Here is a 17,748-nt window from a genome sequence, read left to right on the forward strand (position 1 = left end):
CACTGAGGCCTTTTTCACTTTGTCTGCATTGGTGATAGCTCGATGGCAATGCTATTTGGTTCAGTGTCGAAAAACACACAAAGTGGGATAAAATCAAAATCACGACGCAAAAAAGATCGAGGATGTTCATAAAATAAAAGCTTGCAAGAGAAAGGGAAAATGATGTTAAACAGTGTCAAAAGCTAATAAAAAATAGCAAACCAAAACACCCAAGAGGTCAAAGTGAAGTACAAAGGTTGCAGCAGCACATCAGTATTCAGAATTAGAGATGACATCGTCGATCTTTAGAATCATCTTAACGACTTGAGTTGCGAGTAAAATCTGCTGCTGCTTCCCGATCAATGTTTCAAACACATTTTGCTCCCTCATATCGTTTGTTCCCACGTCATTGCAATCTATCCCATAGAAGGGAATATTCTCCTATTTCATAATATACCCAATTTTTGTTAAGTCACTGAACAAACAAAATCAATGGCAGAAATAGATAATGAGCCCATCAATTACTTACCTTAATTTGCTGAGATTTAACCGCAGAGAGTGTCTCAATGGGCTGTAATCCACTGTTCTCTGCAAGAGCCATAGGGACAGAGTCCAAAGCTTCTGCAAATGCCCTAATTGCATACTGCATAGACGAATTTTTTAAATATTATGTCTTTGGCGTCGAGTTATGTAGAATAAATTATTTTACTTGAGACTCAAAGATAAGAGAGAAGATCTTCTTTTACCTGCTCAACGCCAGGGTATTTATCAGCAGCTGCATCAACCGCAAGTGAGCATGCAATTTCAGCTGCACCACCTCCATATACAATTGATTTGTTGCGGATGAGATTCCTAGCCACACACAGAGCATCGTGGATACTACGCTTCGTTTCTTCGATCATCATTTTGTTACCTAAACCATACCCCGTAATAAATTGTTCAATCAGTCAGTCAAATATCTTTGTCCACCATATACTTCAGTAAATCCACGTTTCTCTCATCTATTAAAAAGTCAAAGCAGTGTTGTTAACAATTACAAAAGAAGACGCTATGAGTACCTCCACGGATGAAAACAGTGACAGCTCTCGAGTTCGCACAGTGCTCAATATACAGCATTCGTTCTTTAGTTGTGCCAAATGATTTTTCACGAACCAAGCCAGCCTAAACATATGAAGAAATGGAGATTCAATGGTCTGATTAAAGCATATTTAAACTCCACTCATTTCACCGGCACAACCTACTGAAAGTGAATAGTACCTTTCCTAACTTCTCTGGGGTCAACTCCTGGAATCTTGGAACAATTCTGCCGCCTACATAGAGACAAATATCCTATCAGCTCACTGGTTAAAAACACTAACAGTAGATACTTGGCACAATTAACTTACCTGTGGCTATTGCGATAAGTTCTAATTCAACACCCCCAACCCATCTGACAGCAGGCAAATTCCTGTGCATCAATAGATGGTTTGCCTCATCATCGAATCCCCATTGGCAAATAACCAGTGTAGCACCAACATCCTGAAATTAAGGCACAATAATCATACATAAATCATATCATAAAATGTATTGCGGTAACTAATCTCCTGTCAAAAGATAAACCTTCTCCAGTAGTTCACTCAACATCCAAATGATAATGAAATAAAAAAACCTACCTTGCACTTTTTAACCATCTCATCAAAATATTGCTGCTCTTGCTTGCGCAATGTCTCAAACTTCTCCACTGTGTCAATGTCCACCTTATGCTTAGTCTTCGGCTTCGGAGGCTCAAAGGGGCAAGTCAAAATGGCAATGTGGGCATCTTCAATTTGCTTTGGCATTTGTGGATGGCTCATGTCTTTGTCAACCAGTATTCCATATATAAGCTCAGTGTCCTCCAACTTTCCCCCGACTTTACCCTCTACTTTGATCAGATCTAAGTTAACATCCCTCCTCTCTAAATCAGCAACAGCAAGAACTGCTTTTACGGCAATCTCAGCTAAACTGCGCTTGCATCGATTCACACTGTCGCAAAATGAGCAAAACAAAAAAAGTTAGAACAATATTCTAGAAAACCATATAAAAAATATATGCAACAACTATTGAAAGGTAGATCAAACATTAAAAGGAATATTACATCTTCGAGGATAGAGTAGTCATGCATGTTTGAACAAGTGGCTCGAAATTGTTAACGTCGAATTCAAACTTTTGAGCTATACGCTCCAGGTGCTCAACTGCGACTCTAGAAGCCATCTCATATCCTTCAGCGATACGGATGGGATGAATTCCCCTATCTAATTGACGTTCAGCTTGCTCCAGAAGTGCACCAGCCATGACAACAACACCTGTTGTGCCATCACCAATCTCATAATCCTGACTCCGTGACAGCTCAACCATAAGTTTTGCAATCTGATTGTCAACATCCATTTGCTCCAAGATGGTTGCACCATCGTTTGCTGGGAACACGAAATTGGAGAAGTTATAAACAAAAAAAGCAAAAAAAAAAAAAAAAAAAATGCTTCACAGAAAGAGATGTGATTACTTAGGTGAAGCAACGGTTACAATTTACACATCTAGAAAAACTGCTAAGTGAAATGAGCTCTGTTTCAATAGCAAGAATGAAAAAAGGTGTACACAAAAGAGCATCGTTTGTTCAAAGAAACCATACTTTGCATATTCGGAAGATGAAAAATGCGGCTCGATACAGTGGCAAAATGCTATTTTGAACAGTTAATTCAACGCTACCAAATGAGGAATCCAATAGCAGTTAAGCTGCAGAAGAAACTACTTGACCTGCTCAGAAACTACTTGACATAGCGAATCGATTTACAAAAACTAAACAGCGAAAACCTAGATGGATCCATTCATCAAACTGCTAAACCGACACGCAGGTAGACAAGAATAAAGAGTAAAAATCCGAAAAGCAGATATGAGATCAAAAGGTGAGAAACGAACTGATGGTGACGTCTCCGTCAGGTCCCTGAAGCATCTTGTCCATTCCCTTAGGTCCGAGAGAGGATCGAAGGATCCGAGCCACCGCTTTGCCAGCAGCAATATTGGCTTTCTGAGCATCGATGCCTCTAAGACGCGTCTTTTGATCTTGCTCCCTCAGTATAATGAACGGACGCCCGAACTCATCGAACGCCAGCGCCATTTTAGAGCTTCAACTTTCCTCGATCTGATCCAAGTTACAGATCTTGGGTTTTTTTTCTCACTGCACTGGTTGAAATGGGGGAAAACCGAGAAGAAGGAGTGTCTCGAAGCTTTAAGAGCGAAAATGATTGTGTAAAACCCTAACTCGTTGTTGATGGCAGAATCGTAAATCAAAACTGATTCAAGGGCCTGATCAAATATTTGGGCTTTCAGCTTAAAGCCCATTTTAATATTGAAACATCTTTGATACATGAATGTTCATGCCTCATGGCAGTATTTTTGTTTTATATATCATGCAACTTCGAAGTTCAAATATTCAACATATTCTCATATCTCATAATTATAAATCACCAATTAAAGAATCATGTCATAACCGATTAATGTTTTGGTCTTTGTCTTCAAATTTATTAAGAATTTTGTTTTCAATTCCAAACTACCTTCCCAAGTTTTTCTTCTATTGGTAAAATGTTAAATAACCTTCCCAAGTTTACAAAGAATACTTAGAAAAAAAAGTTACAATTCTACTTATGTTCTTTGTTTTATAAAATCACACTTTAATTAACTCGGTTTTAGAAAACGATTACATGCATTCCTTTTACACCAGTCTGCGAGTGTGATAACCTAAAATATCCATATTGTATACGTCGTCTTATTTATGTTCGTCAACGAAACAAAAAATTATCGAATGAAATGGTTTCCTATTTTATCAACTAATTTGCATGTTACCATTCAAAACCTGTATCATAGCAATTCCATTTTTAGGTTCTCCAGTCGATCTACATTGGATTGAACGGTAATCCTCTATTGTCGTTCAAACGTTTACTATTTTATTTTTGTCTCAATCACAAAAAGACAGCTATATATACACAATCAAACCCATCTCCTCCCCAATCATCACAATCTCTAAACCTCAAACCCTAAAAACAAATAACTAACGTAAAGAAGGAGCTAGAGAGAGAAGAATATGGGTCGCCAAAACGCTGTCGTAGTCTTTGGCCTCGTGTTCTTGGCCGTCCTCGGCCTCGCCGCAGCTGCCTCCTCTCCATCTCCTTCAGCGTCGCCATCCAAAGCACCGGCTGCCTCCAAAACCGATCAGGTCGAAGCTCCAGTCACCAACGACCAAATCGGAACCACCGACGACGGTTCAGCTGCTTCTCCTGGTGATGGTGACGTGGCAGTGGCCGGTCCTTTAGGAAGTGACTCCTCTTACGGTAACAATGGACCCTCAGGGCCAGAGCAAATGCCCGAAGATATGGGCAACGGAGCGGCCGCTCTTGGTGTTTCTGCCGTTGTCGTTGGTGTTACATCCATCGCCGGTTCTTTCTTGTTTTTCTGAGGTGTTTATTTAATTTATTATGAGAATGTTCTTTTGAAAGAAGAATAATTTATATGTATGGATGATTGTGATGACCATCTTGTTGTATCTTGTTTCTCAATTGTTGCGAGAAACGTTGTATTCGTAATAAAACTGAAAAATAAAAACGAAAGTTTCTATTAGCAAAATGATAAAACACAGAGTTACGGATTGAGTGGTATATCAATTGTTGACGTTTTCTCCAACACATATTAGCTAAATAGTTATGTAGAGTCGTCCATTGAATACGTTTTTTGTTTCAAAATGCTTATATTTGTATCATACAATGTGGGACGGTGAAAAAGAGCATATTTTACATCCCAATGGATGTATAATTTAAGATATCATTGTTTTTGGCAGTGGAATTATTGTAAAACATGTAAATTAAATTTTAGGTGGTTGGGAACAAAGTTTTAATTTTTTAGCCAATCTATCGTAAATGACTAAATCTTTTTTTTTTTAAACGTATATATGTCGCTATGCGATATATGTTTTTCGATGGAAATTCAGTTTAAAGCGTCGATAAATATTGTGCTTATTAAAAAAAAAACTAATTTACATCATAAGGTAGTGAAATGTTTTAAAATCTGAACTGGAATGAGGACTGTAATCTTCACTTTCTTATTCAAAATAAAAGAGCTAGTTACTAACTACCCATCTTAATCTTCTACACTTTTTGTTGATTCTACTAGTATTAGATATCTAATATGACACTGTGACATTGAATAAACACTGAATTAAATATCGTTTGAGCTCTATAAAGGCTAATATAAAGGGAACAGATTTGAAATACTTCATTTTTAAAACTTCATAAATCTATGAAAAGTTCCTGAACAAAAGCATTAGGAAGTCTTTGTAAATTTCATAAATATTTTCATGTATATAGACTTTGACGAATGTCTGCGGTGGATTTTAAGGTCAAAATTCTATGTAGTTATCACAATGTCATCATTATTTGATAGTAAACTTTCCCGCCGCTATTTTGTAACATGTTGATGATGATGACAATTTTAAAATAGAGTTTTAACTCCAAAACAAAAAAATAGAGTTCTGAAACAACGGAATGTATGTCTGACTGTCTCCATTTGTCAATTACATGACAGCGAATTCCAGTTTTGGATGAGGTAAACATTGTGTTATTCTTCTAGTAAGAAACTTAAACAAAAATCTTGTTAAGTAGACTGCAAATTACAAACATAAGGTCAGTCATTCAAACGCCATATATATATATATATATATATATATATATATACTATGTACTATTTCCACGAAATTAAATCGATCAACCTAATATCAAGGATTAGTTTTCTCTTCACCGAAAAAAAAAATATTACATAATGGAATTTGTGGTCACACACCAGCTTCTTGGTTAGAGCAGCTCCATCAGTAACTCAATATAGGTTTCTTAGGAATTCTTTATTAATTTTTTGAGGAGTTGATTTGGGTTAAGAGATTTATGTTATTTTGTTCTCCATTAGTGAACCCTTTCCATTTTGCATTACCAGATTACATCACACAGATGCAACTATTGCTGAAAGAAAATATGAACCAGATGCCCTTACGCTGGTTTGCATAATTTCATTAAGCATTAGAAAGAAACAAATCCGTTTTAAACATGTTCCGACTAATGTTAATGACAAATTGACAACGCTTGAATCAGAAAACCACAAAGCAAAAAAACCCACTTCTAATAAACGAATAGAAAGTCGTTTCGAGCTCGGAGAGGGCATGCATAAGGGTCTCAAAAACGTACTTCCCGCCAAACTTTCCGAACCGACCGAACGAATCGAGTCGTTGCCACAGGGTCGAATCAGATCAAGCGGCCTTTGTCTTCTCCGCCTCCTCTATGCGAACAGCTGGGTCCTTTGAGATGGTGCAGGAGATAGAGAACGACGAAGACGACCGTGAGCAAGATAATGGCAGAGGCGTAAATTGGGAGAGTTTGACAAAATTAAAATTGAAAGACCAATCACCTTCCTCCATGTCGCCAAAGAGACTGTCTCCTGCACCTCTTAGCTAAGGATTAATCCGTCAAAATTTTTGGATTTTCCATTTAAATTTAATTGATTTTGCTTAGGAAACTGGGCTGAAAAGTGGGTACGAAACTCTAATAGAGCTGGTCTTAGGTTTGGGGATCTTCCACTTTAGAAGCTCAGCGCGGGACCCATCAACGAGTGAAGAAAGAGCCGTACGCGTAGTGCATACGGTACAACTATATTGATGTTTTACTCCTTTGGTCCTAACACCTCTTTTCTTTTTCTTTTGCTTTTTCTTTTCTCTTCGATCTCTTTTCTCTCTTTAGGATCTCTTTAGTCTTACTTATCAAAATATAACGACGTATTTTGGGTATTCCAATCAAGCATCATATATCTAAAGTTAAACACCACTCTTATGTCATCTTGTCATACTTGATAGAGAAAGTTCCACAATTACTAACCGTCCGGATATTCTGTATTCGCAAAATTCAACGATCTAAAAGATAAGGTTTCCAACGAGCATGTAAAAAATGCCAATTAATATCCAGGTAATGATGATGTTTGTTGATGAGTTATGCAATTTAAAAAAAAAGATCCAAAAAGACCAAAAAAAAAACATATGAGTGCTCTTCGAATTTGACAGCTAGAGAAGATATTTAATTTTGAAGAGTGTTGTTCTTTAACGAAAATTATTATACTTCTCGTTTTAAGTTAAATAAACAAAAGAAATAACTACCAGCAGTTTCACTTTAACTAAAGCTGAAGATGGATAAATTATGATTAAACAAGATCAGCTGTTTGTCAATTTTTAGGTGTAGTTATGGGTTTTTAAGACTCGTCAATCTTTTCCCAGTCTAATCATTTGCAAGAGTAGTTTGCTATTGATAGCCCTGGTTTTTAACCCAATTACTATATTGTAAGTGAAATAGTGCATGTTGAAATCACAGTAGAATAAACAAGAAGTTAAACAATTATTAAGTTAAAAGTAAAAAAAATCAACAACCTTTTCGATGTAATGCTAAAATTAAAAGTCTAAGTTCATTTCAAAGGGGTAAAACATGGCTTCTTCGAACAAGAATCACTTTATCGACCTCGCCTTCTCCAAGAAGCTCCATGACCTAAATCATGTCCGGAGCATCGTGTTAGTGTAAGGAAGACATGTAAAGAACCTAAAGTTGTTGTTATTTAGGTTATCAGGTCTCTCTTTTGTAGGTCTGTATCAAGTTGGTTTCGGATTACTCGATCTATTTTTTATTATTATTGTTTAATTTGTGAATGTCAGCATCAACTACTCTTGTTGGTGTAGACAAATGAACATATTCTTGTCTGTAATTATGATATGATAGGCCATATGGCAAAGTGTAGCTCGTGTAATAACCAATGTTTTCCCTTATTACAAATCAAATTCTACGTAGGTTCTTGGAAACATATATATGAGGAAGACGCAAGAGCCTTCCTAGTTCCAACTAATCTTTCACTATTCTTGGCTGGCAATCTCCTCTCATCGCTGCTTCCCAGTCCACTCCTGATAAAGACCGACCTTTCCTACTTTTAAAAAAAAATTTCTATGTATATACAATTTAATTATTTATCCATTTAGTTACGGCTATTAAAATATGGCTAAGTTTTGACATTGACCCCATTCATTGTCGCTTTTTTAATTAGCAACTTTCCAGCAACGATGTGACCAATTTCTTATCATTTTCGTCCAAGTTCCCATTCCTGCACTCACACCCATTTATTACTACTATTGATCACAATTATTCAACACACACAAAGTGCGTCTACATCTTCATAAACCTCATTGTTTAGCTGATTGATAATACAATTTGGCTCATAATTAAAATTGGGTCCTACTCTCTCCTTGACCCATGCGCTATCTTCCAACCTCATCAATGCTGTAACGCAAACCCATTATCTCTTTCCTTCTTTTCCCTTTGATTTTGAGTTCTTGTTGTTACCCCCACAAAGACACCATTGGATATTTGACTATTTTCTCTAAAATTACCATAATGACCTCGGACGCCTATAAGTACAAAATGTACAATCTTTGAGTTAAACACCCAAAAAAAAGGAATTAACTAATATAAGATGGAGACATTCGAAACACCGCTCTTGTACTTACCTGCCACGTGGCGATATTCTCTCTGCACGACGCGCTTCTATATATATATAGATTTACATATCTACCTATATCTTCATCGTCTTCACTCACACACACACAGCGTATTCAAGTCAGAGACAGAGAAACTTTAACGAAATGAGGGTTATTTCATGGCTATTCGATTCAGAAGATTCTTCACGGAGAAGACGAATTCCGAAATCTCCGAAGCATTTGGATTCCGGCGATAGCGCCACGTCATCGTCATCATTGATCGAAGCCACAGGCTCTACCAGTCTCCATAGCAGTCTCTCTCTCCAGACTCTCCCTTCCGTTCCCTCCCTTCAGAAAATCCCCTCGGACACTCTCGCCGTCACCGTCTCTCACTCTGTTACCTCCTCGTTTAAACTCCGTGAACGGAGTCTCCCCGTCACTTGTCTCGCCGTCAACGGCGGTTATCTCTTCGCCGTATCCGGACACGAAGTTAGCATCTACGATCGCGCCATGTGCGCTCATCTCGATACTTTCAACGGCCAGGATCCTTTCTCAGGAACCGTTAAATCTGTCGGTTTCTCCGGCGAGAAAATCTTCACTGCTCACCAGGACGGGAAAATCGGGGTTTGGAAATTAACGGCGAAAAGCGGTTACAAACAGTTAACGACGCTTCCCACGATAAACGACCGTTTGAGACGTTTTGCTCTCCCCAAAAACTATGTTCAAGTACGCCGTCACAAAAAACGTCTCTGGATTGAACACGCTGACGCCGTTACCGCTCTCGCCGTTAATAACGGATTCATTTACTCCGTCTCTTGGGACAAGACTTTGAAAATATGGAGAGCCTCCGATCTTCGTTGCAAGGAATCAATCAAAGCCCACGACGACGCCATTAACGCCGTTGCCGTATCTGCTAACGGCACCGTTTATACTGGATCCGCGGATAGGCGTATCCGGGTTTGGGCGAAACCCGCCGATTCGAAACGCCACAAGTTAGTCGCTACATTGGAAAAGCACAAATCGGCGGTTAACGCTCTGGCGTTAAACGACGACGGTTCGGTCTTGTTTTCCGGTTCGTGTGACCGGTCGATTTTGGTTTGGGAGAGAGAAGACAGCTCCAATTACATGGCGGTTAGGGGTGCTTTGAGAGGACATGACAAAGCAATACTTAGCTTGTTCACCATCTCTGATTTGCTCCTCAGTGGATCTGCCGATCGGACGGTCAGGATCTGGCAACGTGGAATCGATTCCAGTTACAGTTGCTTGGAGGTTCTCTCCGGTCACACGAAACCGGTTAAGTCACTAGCAGCGGTTACGGATTCGGAGTTAGACGGTGTCGTTTCGATCGTTAGTGGAAGTCTTGATGGTGAGGTTAAGTGTTGGAAGGTCTCCGTCAGCAAACCGGATAATTCGATTTACACTGGTCTTGTTTTATGAATTTTTTTTTTCTCAATTATTACTTTTTTATTTTTTTTGCGAACGACAATTTGGCGTTTTTTTTACCGTCACTTAGAAAACAAGAAATTGGTGCCCATACGTGACAGAAGAGCTTTATTTATTTGTGTGTTATCATGTAAGAAAACGAGGTTATTGATAATGTTTTAAGAATAATATGGTCATTAATTGTTAGATAAATTTAATAAAAATTGGACAAGTGGGCATATACCTGCACATGGTCTTTAGGCGTAGAAATAAAGATGCCGCCTGTGCCACCTTCAAACCTGGGGGAATCTATGTGGTGATATTTGATAAATTTATGCCTATGTTCTATATTAGATTCCTAAGAGTTTCGTGATTGGTTGTCGGGAAAAATATATACTCTTAACTTATATTGTTTCAACTGTTTTGAAAGAGAATAAGATCATTATGATATTCGCATGCAATAAAGTAAGATTTATCGAGACAAATATTGGGTTACTCCCAAAACAATAAGTCAACAGGCCCGTGAATGTGGATAACGTATTATAACTGTGCTAACTTTATAATACAGAAAATATCATTTGGTGTATTTGTTAAACAGAAGTGAGATTTATCAAGACAAAAGGTACTTTATTAGTTGTTTCATCTCTACTCTCTAGTGTTCAGGTGAGTTTGAGAAGATAATAGCATAATATAACAAGTTTTAATATTGAAGAAACTAACTAAACCATAACATGTAGTATACTGATTTGTATTCTAATATTATTAGTATATCACATCTAAATTTAGATGACGTATATTCCTAACCAAAAAAATTATTGAAGGAAATTATGAGTATGTGATGTGTATCGTCCAAATCTGAACTTGTTATATCAATATATTCATATCAGTATAATTATTACAATTTACACATTTACTCTGAATATTAGTATTGTTTTTTTTTTACGATTTAGATTTCACTGGTTTATCAGTACAACATTTCGTCGATCAGATATTGCATTTGTGTAGTCCTTAATTTTGCTTAGTTTGTGGATGACTTCTTAGCTTTTCATAAAACTCCATTAATTCATTCCAGCTAAGTTACAGTTGATGAAATCATTATATGAACGAGTTTAAAAAATGAGATCGTACAGTGGAGGTCGAATGGTAAAAGACTAAAAGGTTTTAGACCTCGAACTTAAGTTCGAATCATTCAATTAATTTCACTCATCTGTTTACCATCACATACTTTTAAAGCTTTAAAAGCATTCGAATTATTCAATTACTTTCACTCATCTGTAATCCATTAGCTGATAATAATATGCAAAGCAAAACATCTCCCTTTCATAGGTTGACAACAAAATGGGAATTAATAATCTTTTTAGCATAAAACAACAAAGTAGCAATCATATCAATTCAAATGAAGCAAAATACTTAGAAAAACTAACGAAAGAAACATATTTGGAGAGGCCGACAAAGAAAACAAGGGCGACTTAATTATAAAAAGGGACAAATATGGATCACATAAAATGCAACTTGTAAATTTACAAAAAATGCATAATACTATACATTTTATTTATTATTTTTGGTCAAACAAGTACAATTTTAATTAGTTAGCATGTAACATTTTAATTTTACGGATTCGTTAGCAAGTACTATCCTGTTACTGTAAAATGTCTAGCAAAGTTTTTGTGTATTGCTCAATCAGAAAGTACATATGTCCAACTCTGCTTCACTTGATCAAAAACAGATTATGTTAAGTGGTAAAAATTCAGTGAGCACCACATCACTTAGAGTTTCAACAATCATTATATGCATATTAAGGCTGACTTTTAATCTTTTCAAAGTCCTCGACATCTTCTTCAAACAAAACCGAGGTCACTCAAAGGGAACACATCTTCAACATGACAACATATGCTGATATGCACGAGACAAGCTAGAACACGTCTTTTGTGTTAATTAAGATCCGGCAATATATATCCCCTCTCTGCATATGGCGACTCGATCAAACAAAATGTCGACTAAGACTAGCGAATTTATCACTATGACATTTTTGATTATGTGCATTTCAAGTCACACAAACACCCGTATATCATAGTAGCTAGGTGCTTCTCAAAATAGAGCAATTCATAGGTCTTACCACAATGCAAATCATATGGTGACGACGAACTTTATAGTTTACTTTCATTATATAAAGTATATATGTTTTTGACACACTTATATATGAGTTTTTTTTTTTAACACTGATCAGATATTGACGATATCTAGCACTCTCAATATTTTACCATTTTATAACGGTCCACACTCTTCCAACCACTATTCGATTACTATTTTTGATGATAATTCCGACTGCTGTGACCATGTTCGACTAAAGTCACTCCGACGATTTTGAGTAGTCAAAAATCGGTGTTTTCTTTTCAACCAGTCTCGGATGAAAAGAGAGGACGGAATCTGAAATATTTCATGTAGTATGTTTTATTACATTTCTATACTATTGAGATATACAATCAGACAAATACATACTGTCCATCACACAATGTTAGAGACATGTAATGAGAAGACCCATCTTGTGTGACAAAAGTGGACAAACTTGACACATACCTTGGTACGTGTACGTGACCGTGAAGATGAAAAGTAGACATACAAGTTGCCCAACTTGAGCTCGTCTTATTACAAAAAAAGTCCCTTCTCATGATGATTTACTCCTTTTTTCTATTCACAGATAGATATTAATCTTACAATCGCGATCAGGTGGCCCAACCTTTGGGGTTTATTCTTTATTTAGTGGAGAAGATTGCTTTCCGATTACGACCTTAGACCGTAAACTTCAGGATTGGCTGAGTTCGAATATAATTGTTGAAGTTCATGTATCCCTAAAGATCTCATCATCTCACGAATATGGATTTATATGTGTGTATCTCGACCGGGCAGTTAATTTAAGAAGAAGATGACAAATATAATTAAACGTATCATCTAAACAATTATAGATATTTATATCTTACTTGCTACGTATAAATCAATTTTTATATTAGTGAGCTACCATATTGTTGTGGCCTGATTTAAGATGTGTACTGTCTCGCGATTCACGACCACACATAACTCAAGTTTAATAAGTCTACTAGGAGTATAACTTGTACTATATTTAACGAAAAGGAATCAATATTAATAACTTTTAAGTTTCAAGTTTGTTCTCTACGTTTTCACACTATATTTATGCACAATTTGGTGTATATAAATCTCCCAATAATATCTGCATCCATATTTTACTATTAATATGAGCGTTGACTGTCAGCAAGTAGGAATATATAATCCCCTAAAAAATACGTTTGACAAAGGATAAAGCTATATATATATATGTCTATGTATAATCCATATTTAATTTAATGCACATAAACCGCTGAAAGTATAATTAATCAAATAATAGTTTCAAAGACGTACGGTCTCAGACATTATGTGACCCATATCCATATACTTTGATATGTACAGTAAAACCTCTATAAATTAATAATGTTGGGACCATGATATTTTATTAATTTATCGTGATATTAATTTATAGAGAAAAATTGATTTCTGCATATAATTTTCTAAAAACTATTTTAGAATAATGTTATACTTTAAAATTTTAACAAATATCATAATATAAATTATGATTAAAAATCATAACTATCACAATAAAATAGTTTTCTCCATATTGGATTATCCATATAAAAATATACATGTTCATAAGTTTAAAATTTATAAAAAAAAAACTATGGTTACTATCAGTATTATTGATGATAAAATTGAAGATAACACTACAATACATTTAAAAACATTTACATGTAAGAAAATCAATTATCACATCAAAAAATCATCATAACTTTTGAATATATATAGTAAAACCGCAATAAGAGCTACTCATATAATAATTAGAGAGATGAGAACCAATGAGATTTCAACTTTAACTAAAAATAAACACATTAGTCATATTTTAGAATATTAAATTTATATATATATTCATAAATTTATATTATTATTAATTTATGTTTATGTTTTTGTTGGGACCATATATTTACATAAGGGTTTCAAAAAAAATTATTATCTTATTATCTTATCGAATTTGATGGATTTCTACATTGGCCCGACTTGAGATCAATAAAATTTATTAATTTATAGTGATTATTAATTTATCGAGTATTAATTTATAGAGGTTCTACTGTACTAATTTATATTAAAATAGGAGCCCAATCATGTAAACAAAATTCGGATCATGCATGTTCGAATACACCACTTATACGTGCTAAAAGTCAATCTTGAATTGATTTTGTAAATTGTAAACATTCTTCCAGAACAAGAAGAAGTTTTGGAAATACTACTCGTCGTTATCTTCAGGCAAATTCGATGGATATTTAAAATCGCTTACAAATAACATCAACCCATTCAAATCAGACATGATATATTAAAAATGACAAGTTAACTGAAATTCAAAAGAAAATAAAATTATGTCACTCTCTGGTCTCTGATATCTCTAAATGTTTTTTTTTTAGTGTTTTTAAAAGTCATTTCTTCGATTCACATTAAACTCTATTATTTTAGGTGATCTCAAATATGTTCCGACACATTATGAAAATCTCATATGTATATGGGTGGGTGATCACATGTGGTAACACATATGAATTTGAACATGTTAAAAATCGATGGCGTCAGTAATAGATATTTGCCTCACGGGTATTATTCAAATATAAATCAGCTATATATTCAATTATCACCCCTCAAATTCATTTTGGATTTTCACATGACCATTAGGTCATTTCTACTATTCCCCCGACGGTTAGATGTCCAATTCGCTGAAAAAGTACGTCAAAATAACTAATTTTTTTTACCATTTTAAGTAAAATTATTAAATTTAGCCCAAATACTGTATAAGGAGAAGAGAGAAAAACAAAAAAAAAATCCAAGAATAATGTGGTGTGGGGCTACCTTCAAAGAAAAATAAAATGGCGATGCATTAAAGCAAATTAAATACTTTTACGAAATTAGTCGAAACTTGGGGAAGCTAATAAATTCCGATTCAAGATTTCGGACCAAGATTCTCTAAGGAAAATTGAAAGTCGCATCTTTATTGAGTTACTTGAATTTCAAAGGAAAACCTATATCGAAAAAATAGTAAACAATATCTGATATTCTCAACTACTCTATGTCATAAATCTGCTACAGAGATTATCTACTCACCAACTCCATAAAATTCACTTTCTGTAAGAGGTAAAGAATGGGACCATATATTAATATGTCTAATACCTTCTTAATGCCTTTTCCTTCTTCGCAAACCTACGAAATTGAAGTCCTTTTCCTTTTGCGTCCAAAGTTACACCATTGATGAAGTTTTTGCTGAGAATAGACGACCCCTAATTTAACCATACGCTTTAAGTGGTTGGGAGTTGATTGAATTTAAGATGATTAAGATTAAGTAACCCGAGTTTGTATTGATCTATGAGAATAGAACTAAGAATGCCAGACCAAATTTTTCTAGCAAAAAACGTTTATTTTCATAGTACGTTTAACGTTTGTACCACCTTAGTTAATTGCGGATGTTTGAGACATTCTTGATTAATCTATGAAAATGTGTTTGTTGTTAAATTAATAAAGATAAAAAAATGCTATGGCGAATAGATAAATTAATTCAGCAGTTTGATACAATTCAGGATAATATAATAAGCCAAAGTGTACATTTCTGTGAATAACAAGAGCTTTGTTACCTGATTAACATTTTTGTGATAAAGCTATATTAATCAGTATCCCCACTGTTGTGGTAAGGATTCCTTATTCAGAAAAGCTATATAGCCTAATAGTTAATACAGATTATTTAAGGTCTAAGAAATTGAGGTTGGTGTGATCATTTAATAAAATTGGATTCTCATAACTCCGTTATTTATTGCCCTTGCCATCTTAATTCTACATTTGCAACTCACACAAAAGTTTAGTCGTTTGTATATTTCCTCCAAAATATTTTAATTTTGAGAAGATAGATATGAACATGCTGATTTCTGCGGTGGAATGGGTATGCACTCACTTGAGACTATCGGACGTGGCTTTAGCCCTAGTAGGGCTTTTTCTTCTTAGTTACTTGCGCGAGAAGTTCGTGAGCAAAGGCGGGCCAGTGATGTGGCCAGTGTTGGGGATCACACCAATGTTAGCCCAAAACAAAGAAGATCTGTTTAACTGGTGCACCAAAAGCGTGGTCAGAGCCGGTGGGACGTTTCATTACAGAGGAGTTTGGTTCGGTGGGTCATACGGTATCATGACCGCAAACCCTGCAAACATCGAACACATTGTCAAAACCAATTTCAAGAACTACCCAAAGGGCGAGTTTTACAGAGAGAGGTTTCGTGATCTTCTTGAAGATGGGATCTTTAACGCTGATGATGAGCTGTGGAAGGAAGAAAGACGTGTGGCTAAAACGGAGATGCATTCTTCTCGTTTCTTGGAGCACACGTTTACTACGATGAGCGATCTGGTGAACCAGAAGCTGGTGAAGCTGATGGAGAACCTGGCTACTTCGAAAAGAGTATTTGATCTACAAGATGTGCTCTTGCGTTTCACATTCGACAACATTTGTATCTCGGCCTTTGGTGTTGATCCGCGATCATTAGAGATAGATTTACCGGAGATTCCTTTTGCCAAGGCTTTTGAGGAAGCTACAGAGTACTCACTGGCTAGGTTTCTGATACCTCCTTTTGTGTGGAAGCCAATGAGGTTTCTAGGGATTGGCTATGAGAGACAGCTGAAGAAAGCGGTGAGAATCGTTCACGCGTTTGCGAATAAGACAGTGAGAGAGAGGAGGAACAAGATGAGGAAGCTAGGGAACTTGAACGATTTCTCTGATCTCTTGTCACGCCTCATGCAGAGAGAGTACGAGAAAGAGGAAGGTACCACAAGAGGAAACTACTTTTCAGACAAGTACTTCAGAGAGTTCTGCACAAGCTTCATCATCGCAGGTCGAGACACCACATCAGTAGCCCTCGTTTGGTTCTTCTGGCTAGTTCAGAAACATCCCGAAGTCGAGAAGAGAATCCTAAGCGAAATCAAAGAGATACGAGGGAAACTTGGAAAGCAAGAAACCAAAGGTCCTTTCGAAGCTGAAGAGCTCAGAGAAATGGTGTATCTGCAAGCTGCTTTGACAGAGTCACTGAGGCTTTACCCATCAGTGCCAATGGAGATGAAACAAGCTTTAGAAGACGATGTGTTGCCAGATGGGACGAGGCTTAAGAAAGGCGCTAGGGTTCACTACTCGATCTTCTCGATGGGGAGAATAGAATCGATTTGGGGGAAAGATTGGGAAGATTTCAAACCAGAGAGGTGGATCAAAGAAGGAAGAGTTGTGAGTGGAGATCAGTTCAAGTACGTTGTGTTCAATGCAGGTCCGAGACTGTGTGTTGGGAAGAAGTTTGCTTATACTCAGATGAAAATGGTGGCTGCTGCAATCTTGATGAGGTATTCAGTCAAAGTCGTTGAAGGACAGTCTATTGTTCCCAAGCTCACCACCACTTTGTACATGAAGAACGGTATGCGTGTTACCCTCCAGCCCCGCGACTGGTAAGCTAGCTCAAACCAGGCCTTGGCTTTTGGTTTATCTGATTCCGGTATGAAAAAAATTGGCCCCTTTTGCTTAATTAAGTTATTCTTATACAACTTTTTTTAGTACAATTGAGTGTGCTTTTATGATTATTTTGTACTAAAACATTTCACTTTTAATGAATATCGGTTTGGTTTGATTTCTGCATAAAAATGTTGTTACTAAATGCTTTTAAGAATAAAGTTTGGTATTGAGAAATTTCTGT

At 36.1% G+C, this 17,748-nt stretch overlaps 4 protein-coding genes across 4 annotated transcripts; 3 read left to right on the top strand and 1 right to left on the bottom strand.

The window, feature by feature from the left end:
* Positions 1–85: 85 nt before the first annotated feature.
* On the bottom strand, positions 86–3,228 carry LOC18992357 (T-complex protein 1 subunit epsilon). The gene is made up of 9 exons (XM_006415748.2): positions 2,911–3,228; positions 2,093–2,411; positions 1,632–1,980; positions 1,365–1,497; positions 1,237–1,289; positions 1,038–1,140; positions 726–892; positions 509–622; positions 86–420 (listed from the first exon to the last, which is right to left on the bottom strand). Exons 1-9 carry the CDS (start codon positions 3,107–3,109, stop codon positions 250–252), a joined length of 1,608 nt encoding a protein of 535 aa, XP_006415811.1. The 5' UTR covers positions 3,110–3,228; the 3' UTR covers positions 86–249.
* Positions 3,229–4,003: 775 nt separating this feature from the next.
* LOC18992358 (anther-specific protein BCP1) lies at positions 4,004–4,614 on the top strand. Its single transcript, XM_006415749.2, has one exon. The coding sequence runs from the start codon at positions 4,073–4,075 to the stop codon at positions 4,442–4,444; it is 372 nt and encodes a 123-aa protein (XP_006415812.1). The 5' UTR covers positions 4,004–4,072; the 3' UTR covers positions 4,445–4,614.
* Positions 4,615–8,517: 3,903 nt separating this feature from the next.
* On the top strand, positions 8,518–10,164 carry LOC18992359 (protein JINGUBANG). Its single transcript, XM_006415750.2, has one exon. The coding sequence runs from the start codon at positions 8,699–8,701 to the stop codon at positions 9,968–9,970; it is 1,272 nt and encodes a 423-aa protein (XP_006415813.1). The 5' UTR covers positions 8,518–8,698; the 3' UTR covers positions 9,971–10,164.
* Positions 10,165–15,871: 5,707 nt separating this feature from the next.
* On the top strand, positions 15,872–17,741 carry LOC18992360 (cytochrome P450 86B1). Its single transcript, XM_006415751.2, has one exon. It carries the CDS (start codon positions 15,939–15,941, stop codon positions 17,505–17,507), a length of 1,569 nt encoding a protein of 522 aa, XP_006415814.1. The 5' UTR covers positions 15,872–15,938; the 3' UTR covers positions 17,508–17,741.
* The last annotated feature ends 7 nt before the right edge of the window (positions 17,742–17,748 follow it).

This window comes from Eutrema salsugineum, unplaced genomic scaffold (assembly GCF_000478725.1).
Source record: "Eutrema salsugineum unplaced genomic scaffold, Eutsalg1_0 scaffold_5, whole genome shotgun sequence".
Lineage (NCBI taxonomy): Eukaryota > Viridiplantae > Streptophyta > Magnoliopsida > Brassicales > Brassicaceae > Eutrema > Eutrema salsugineum.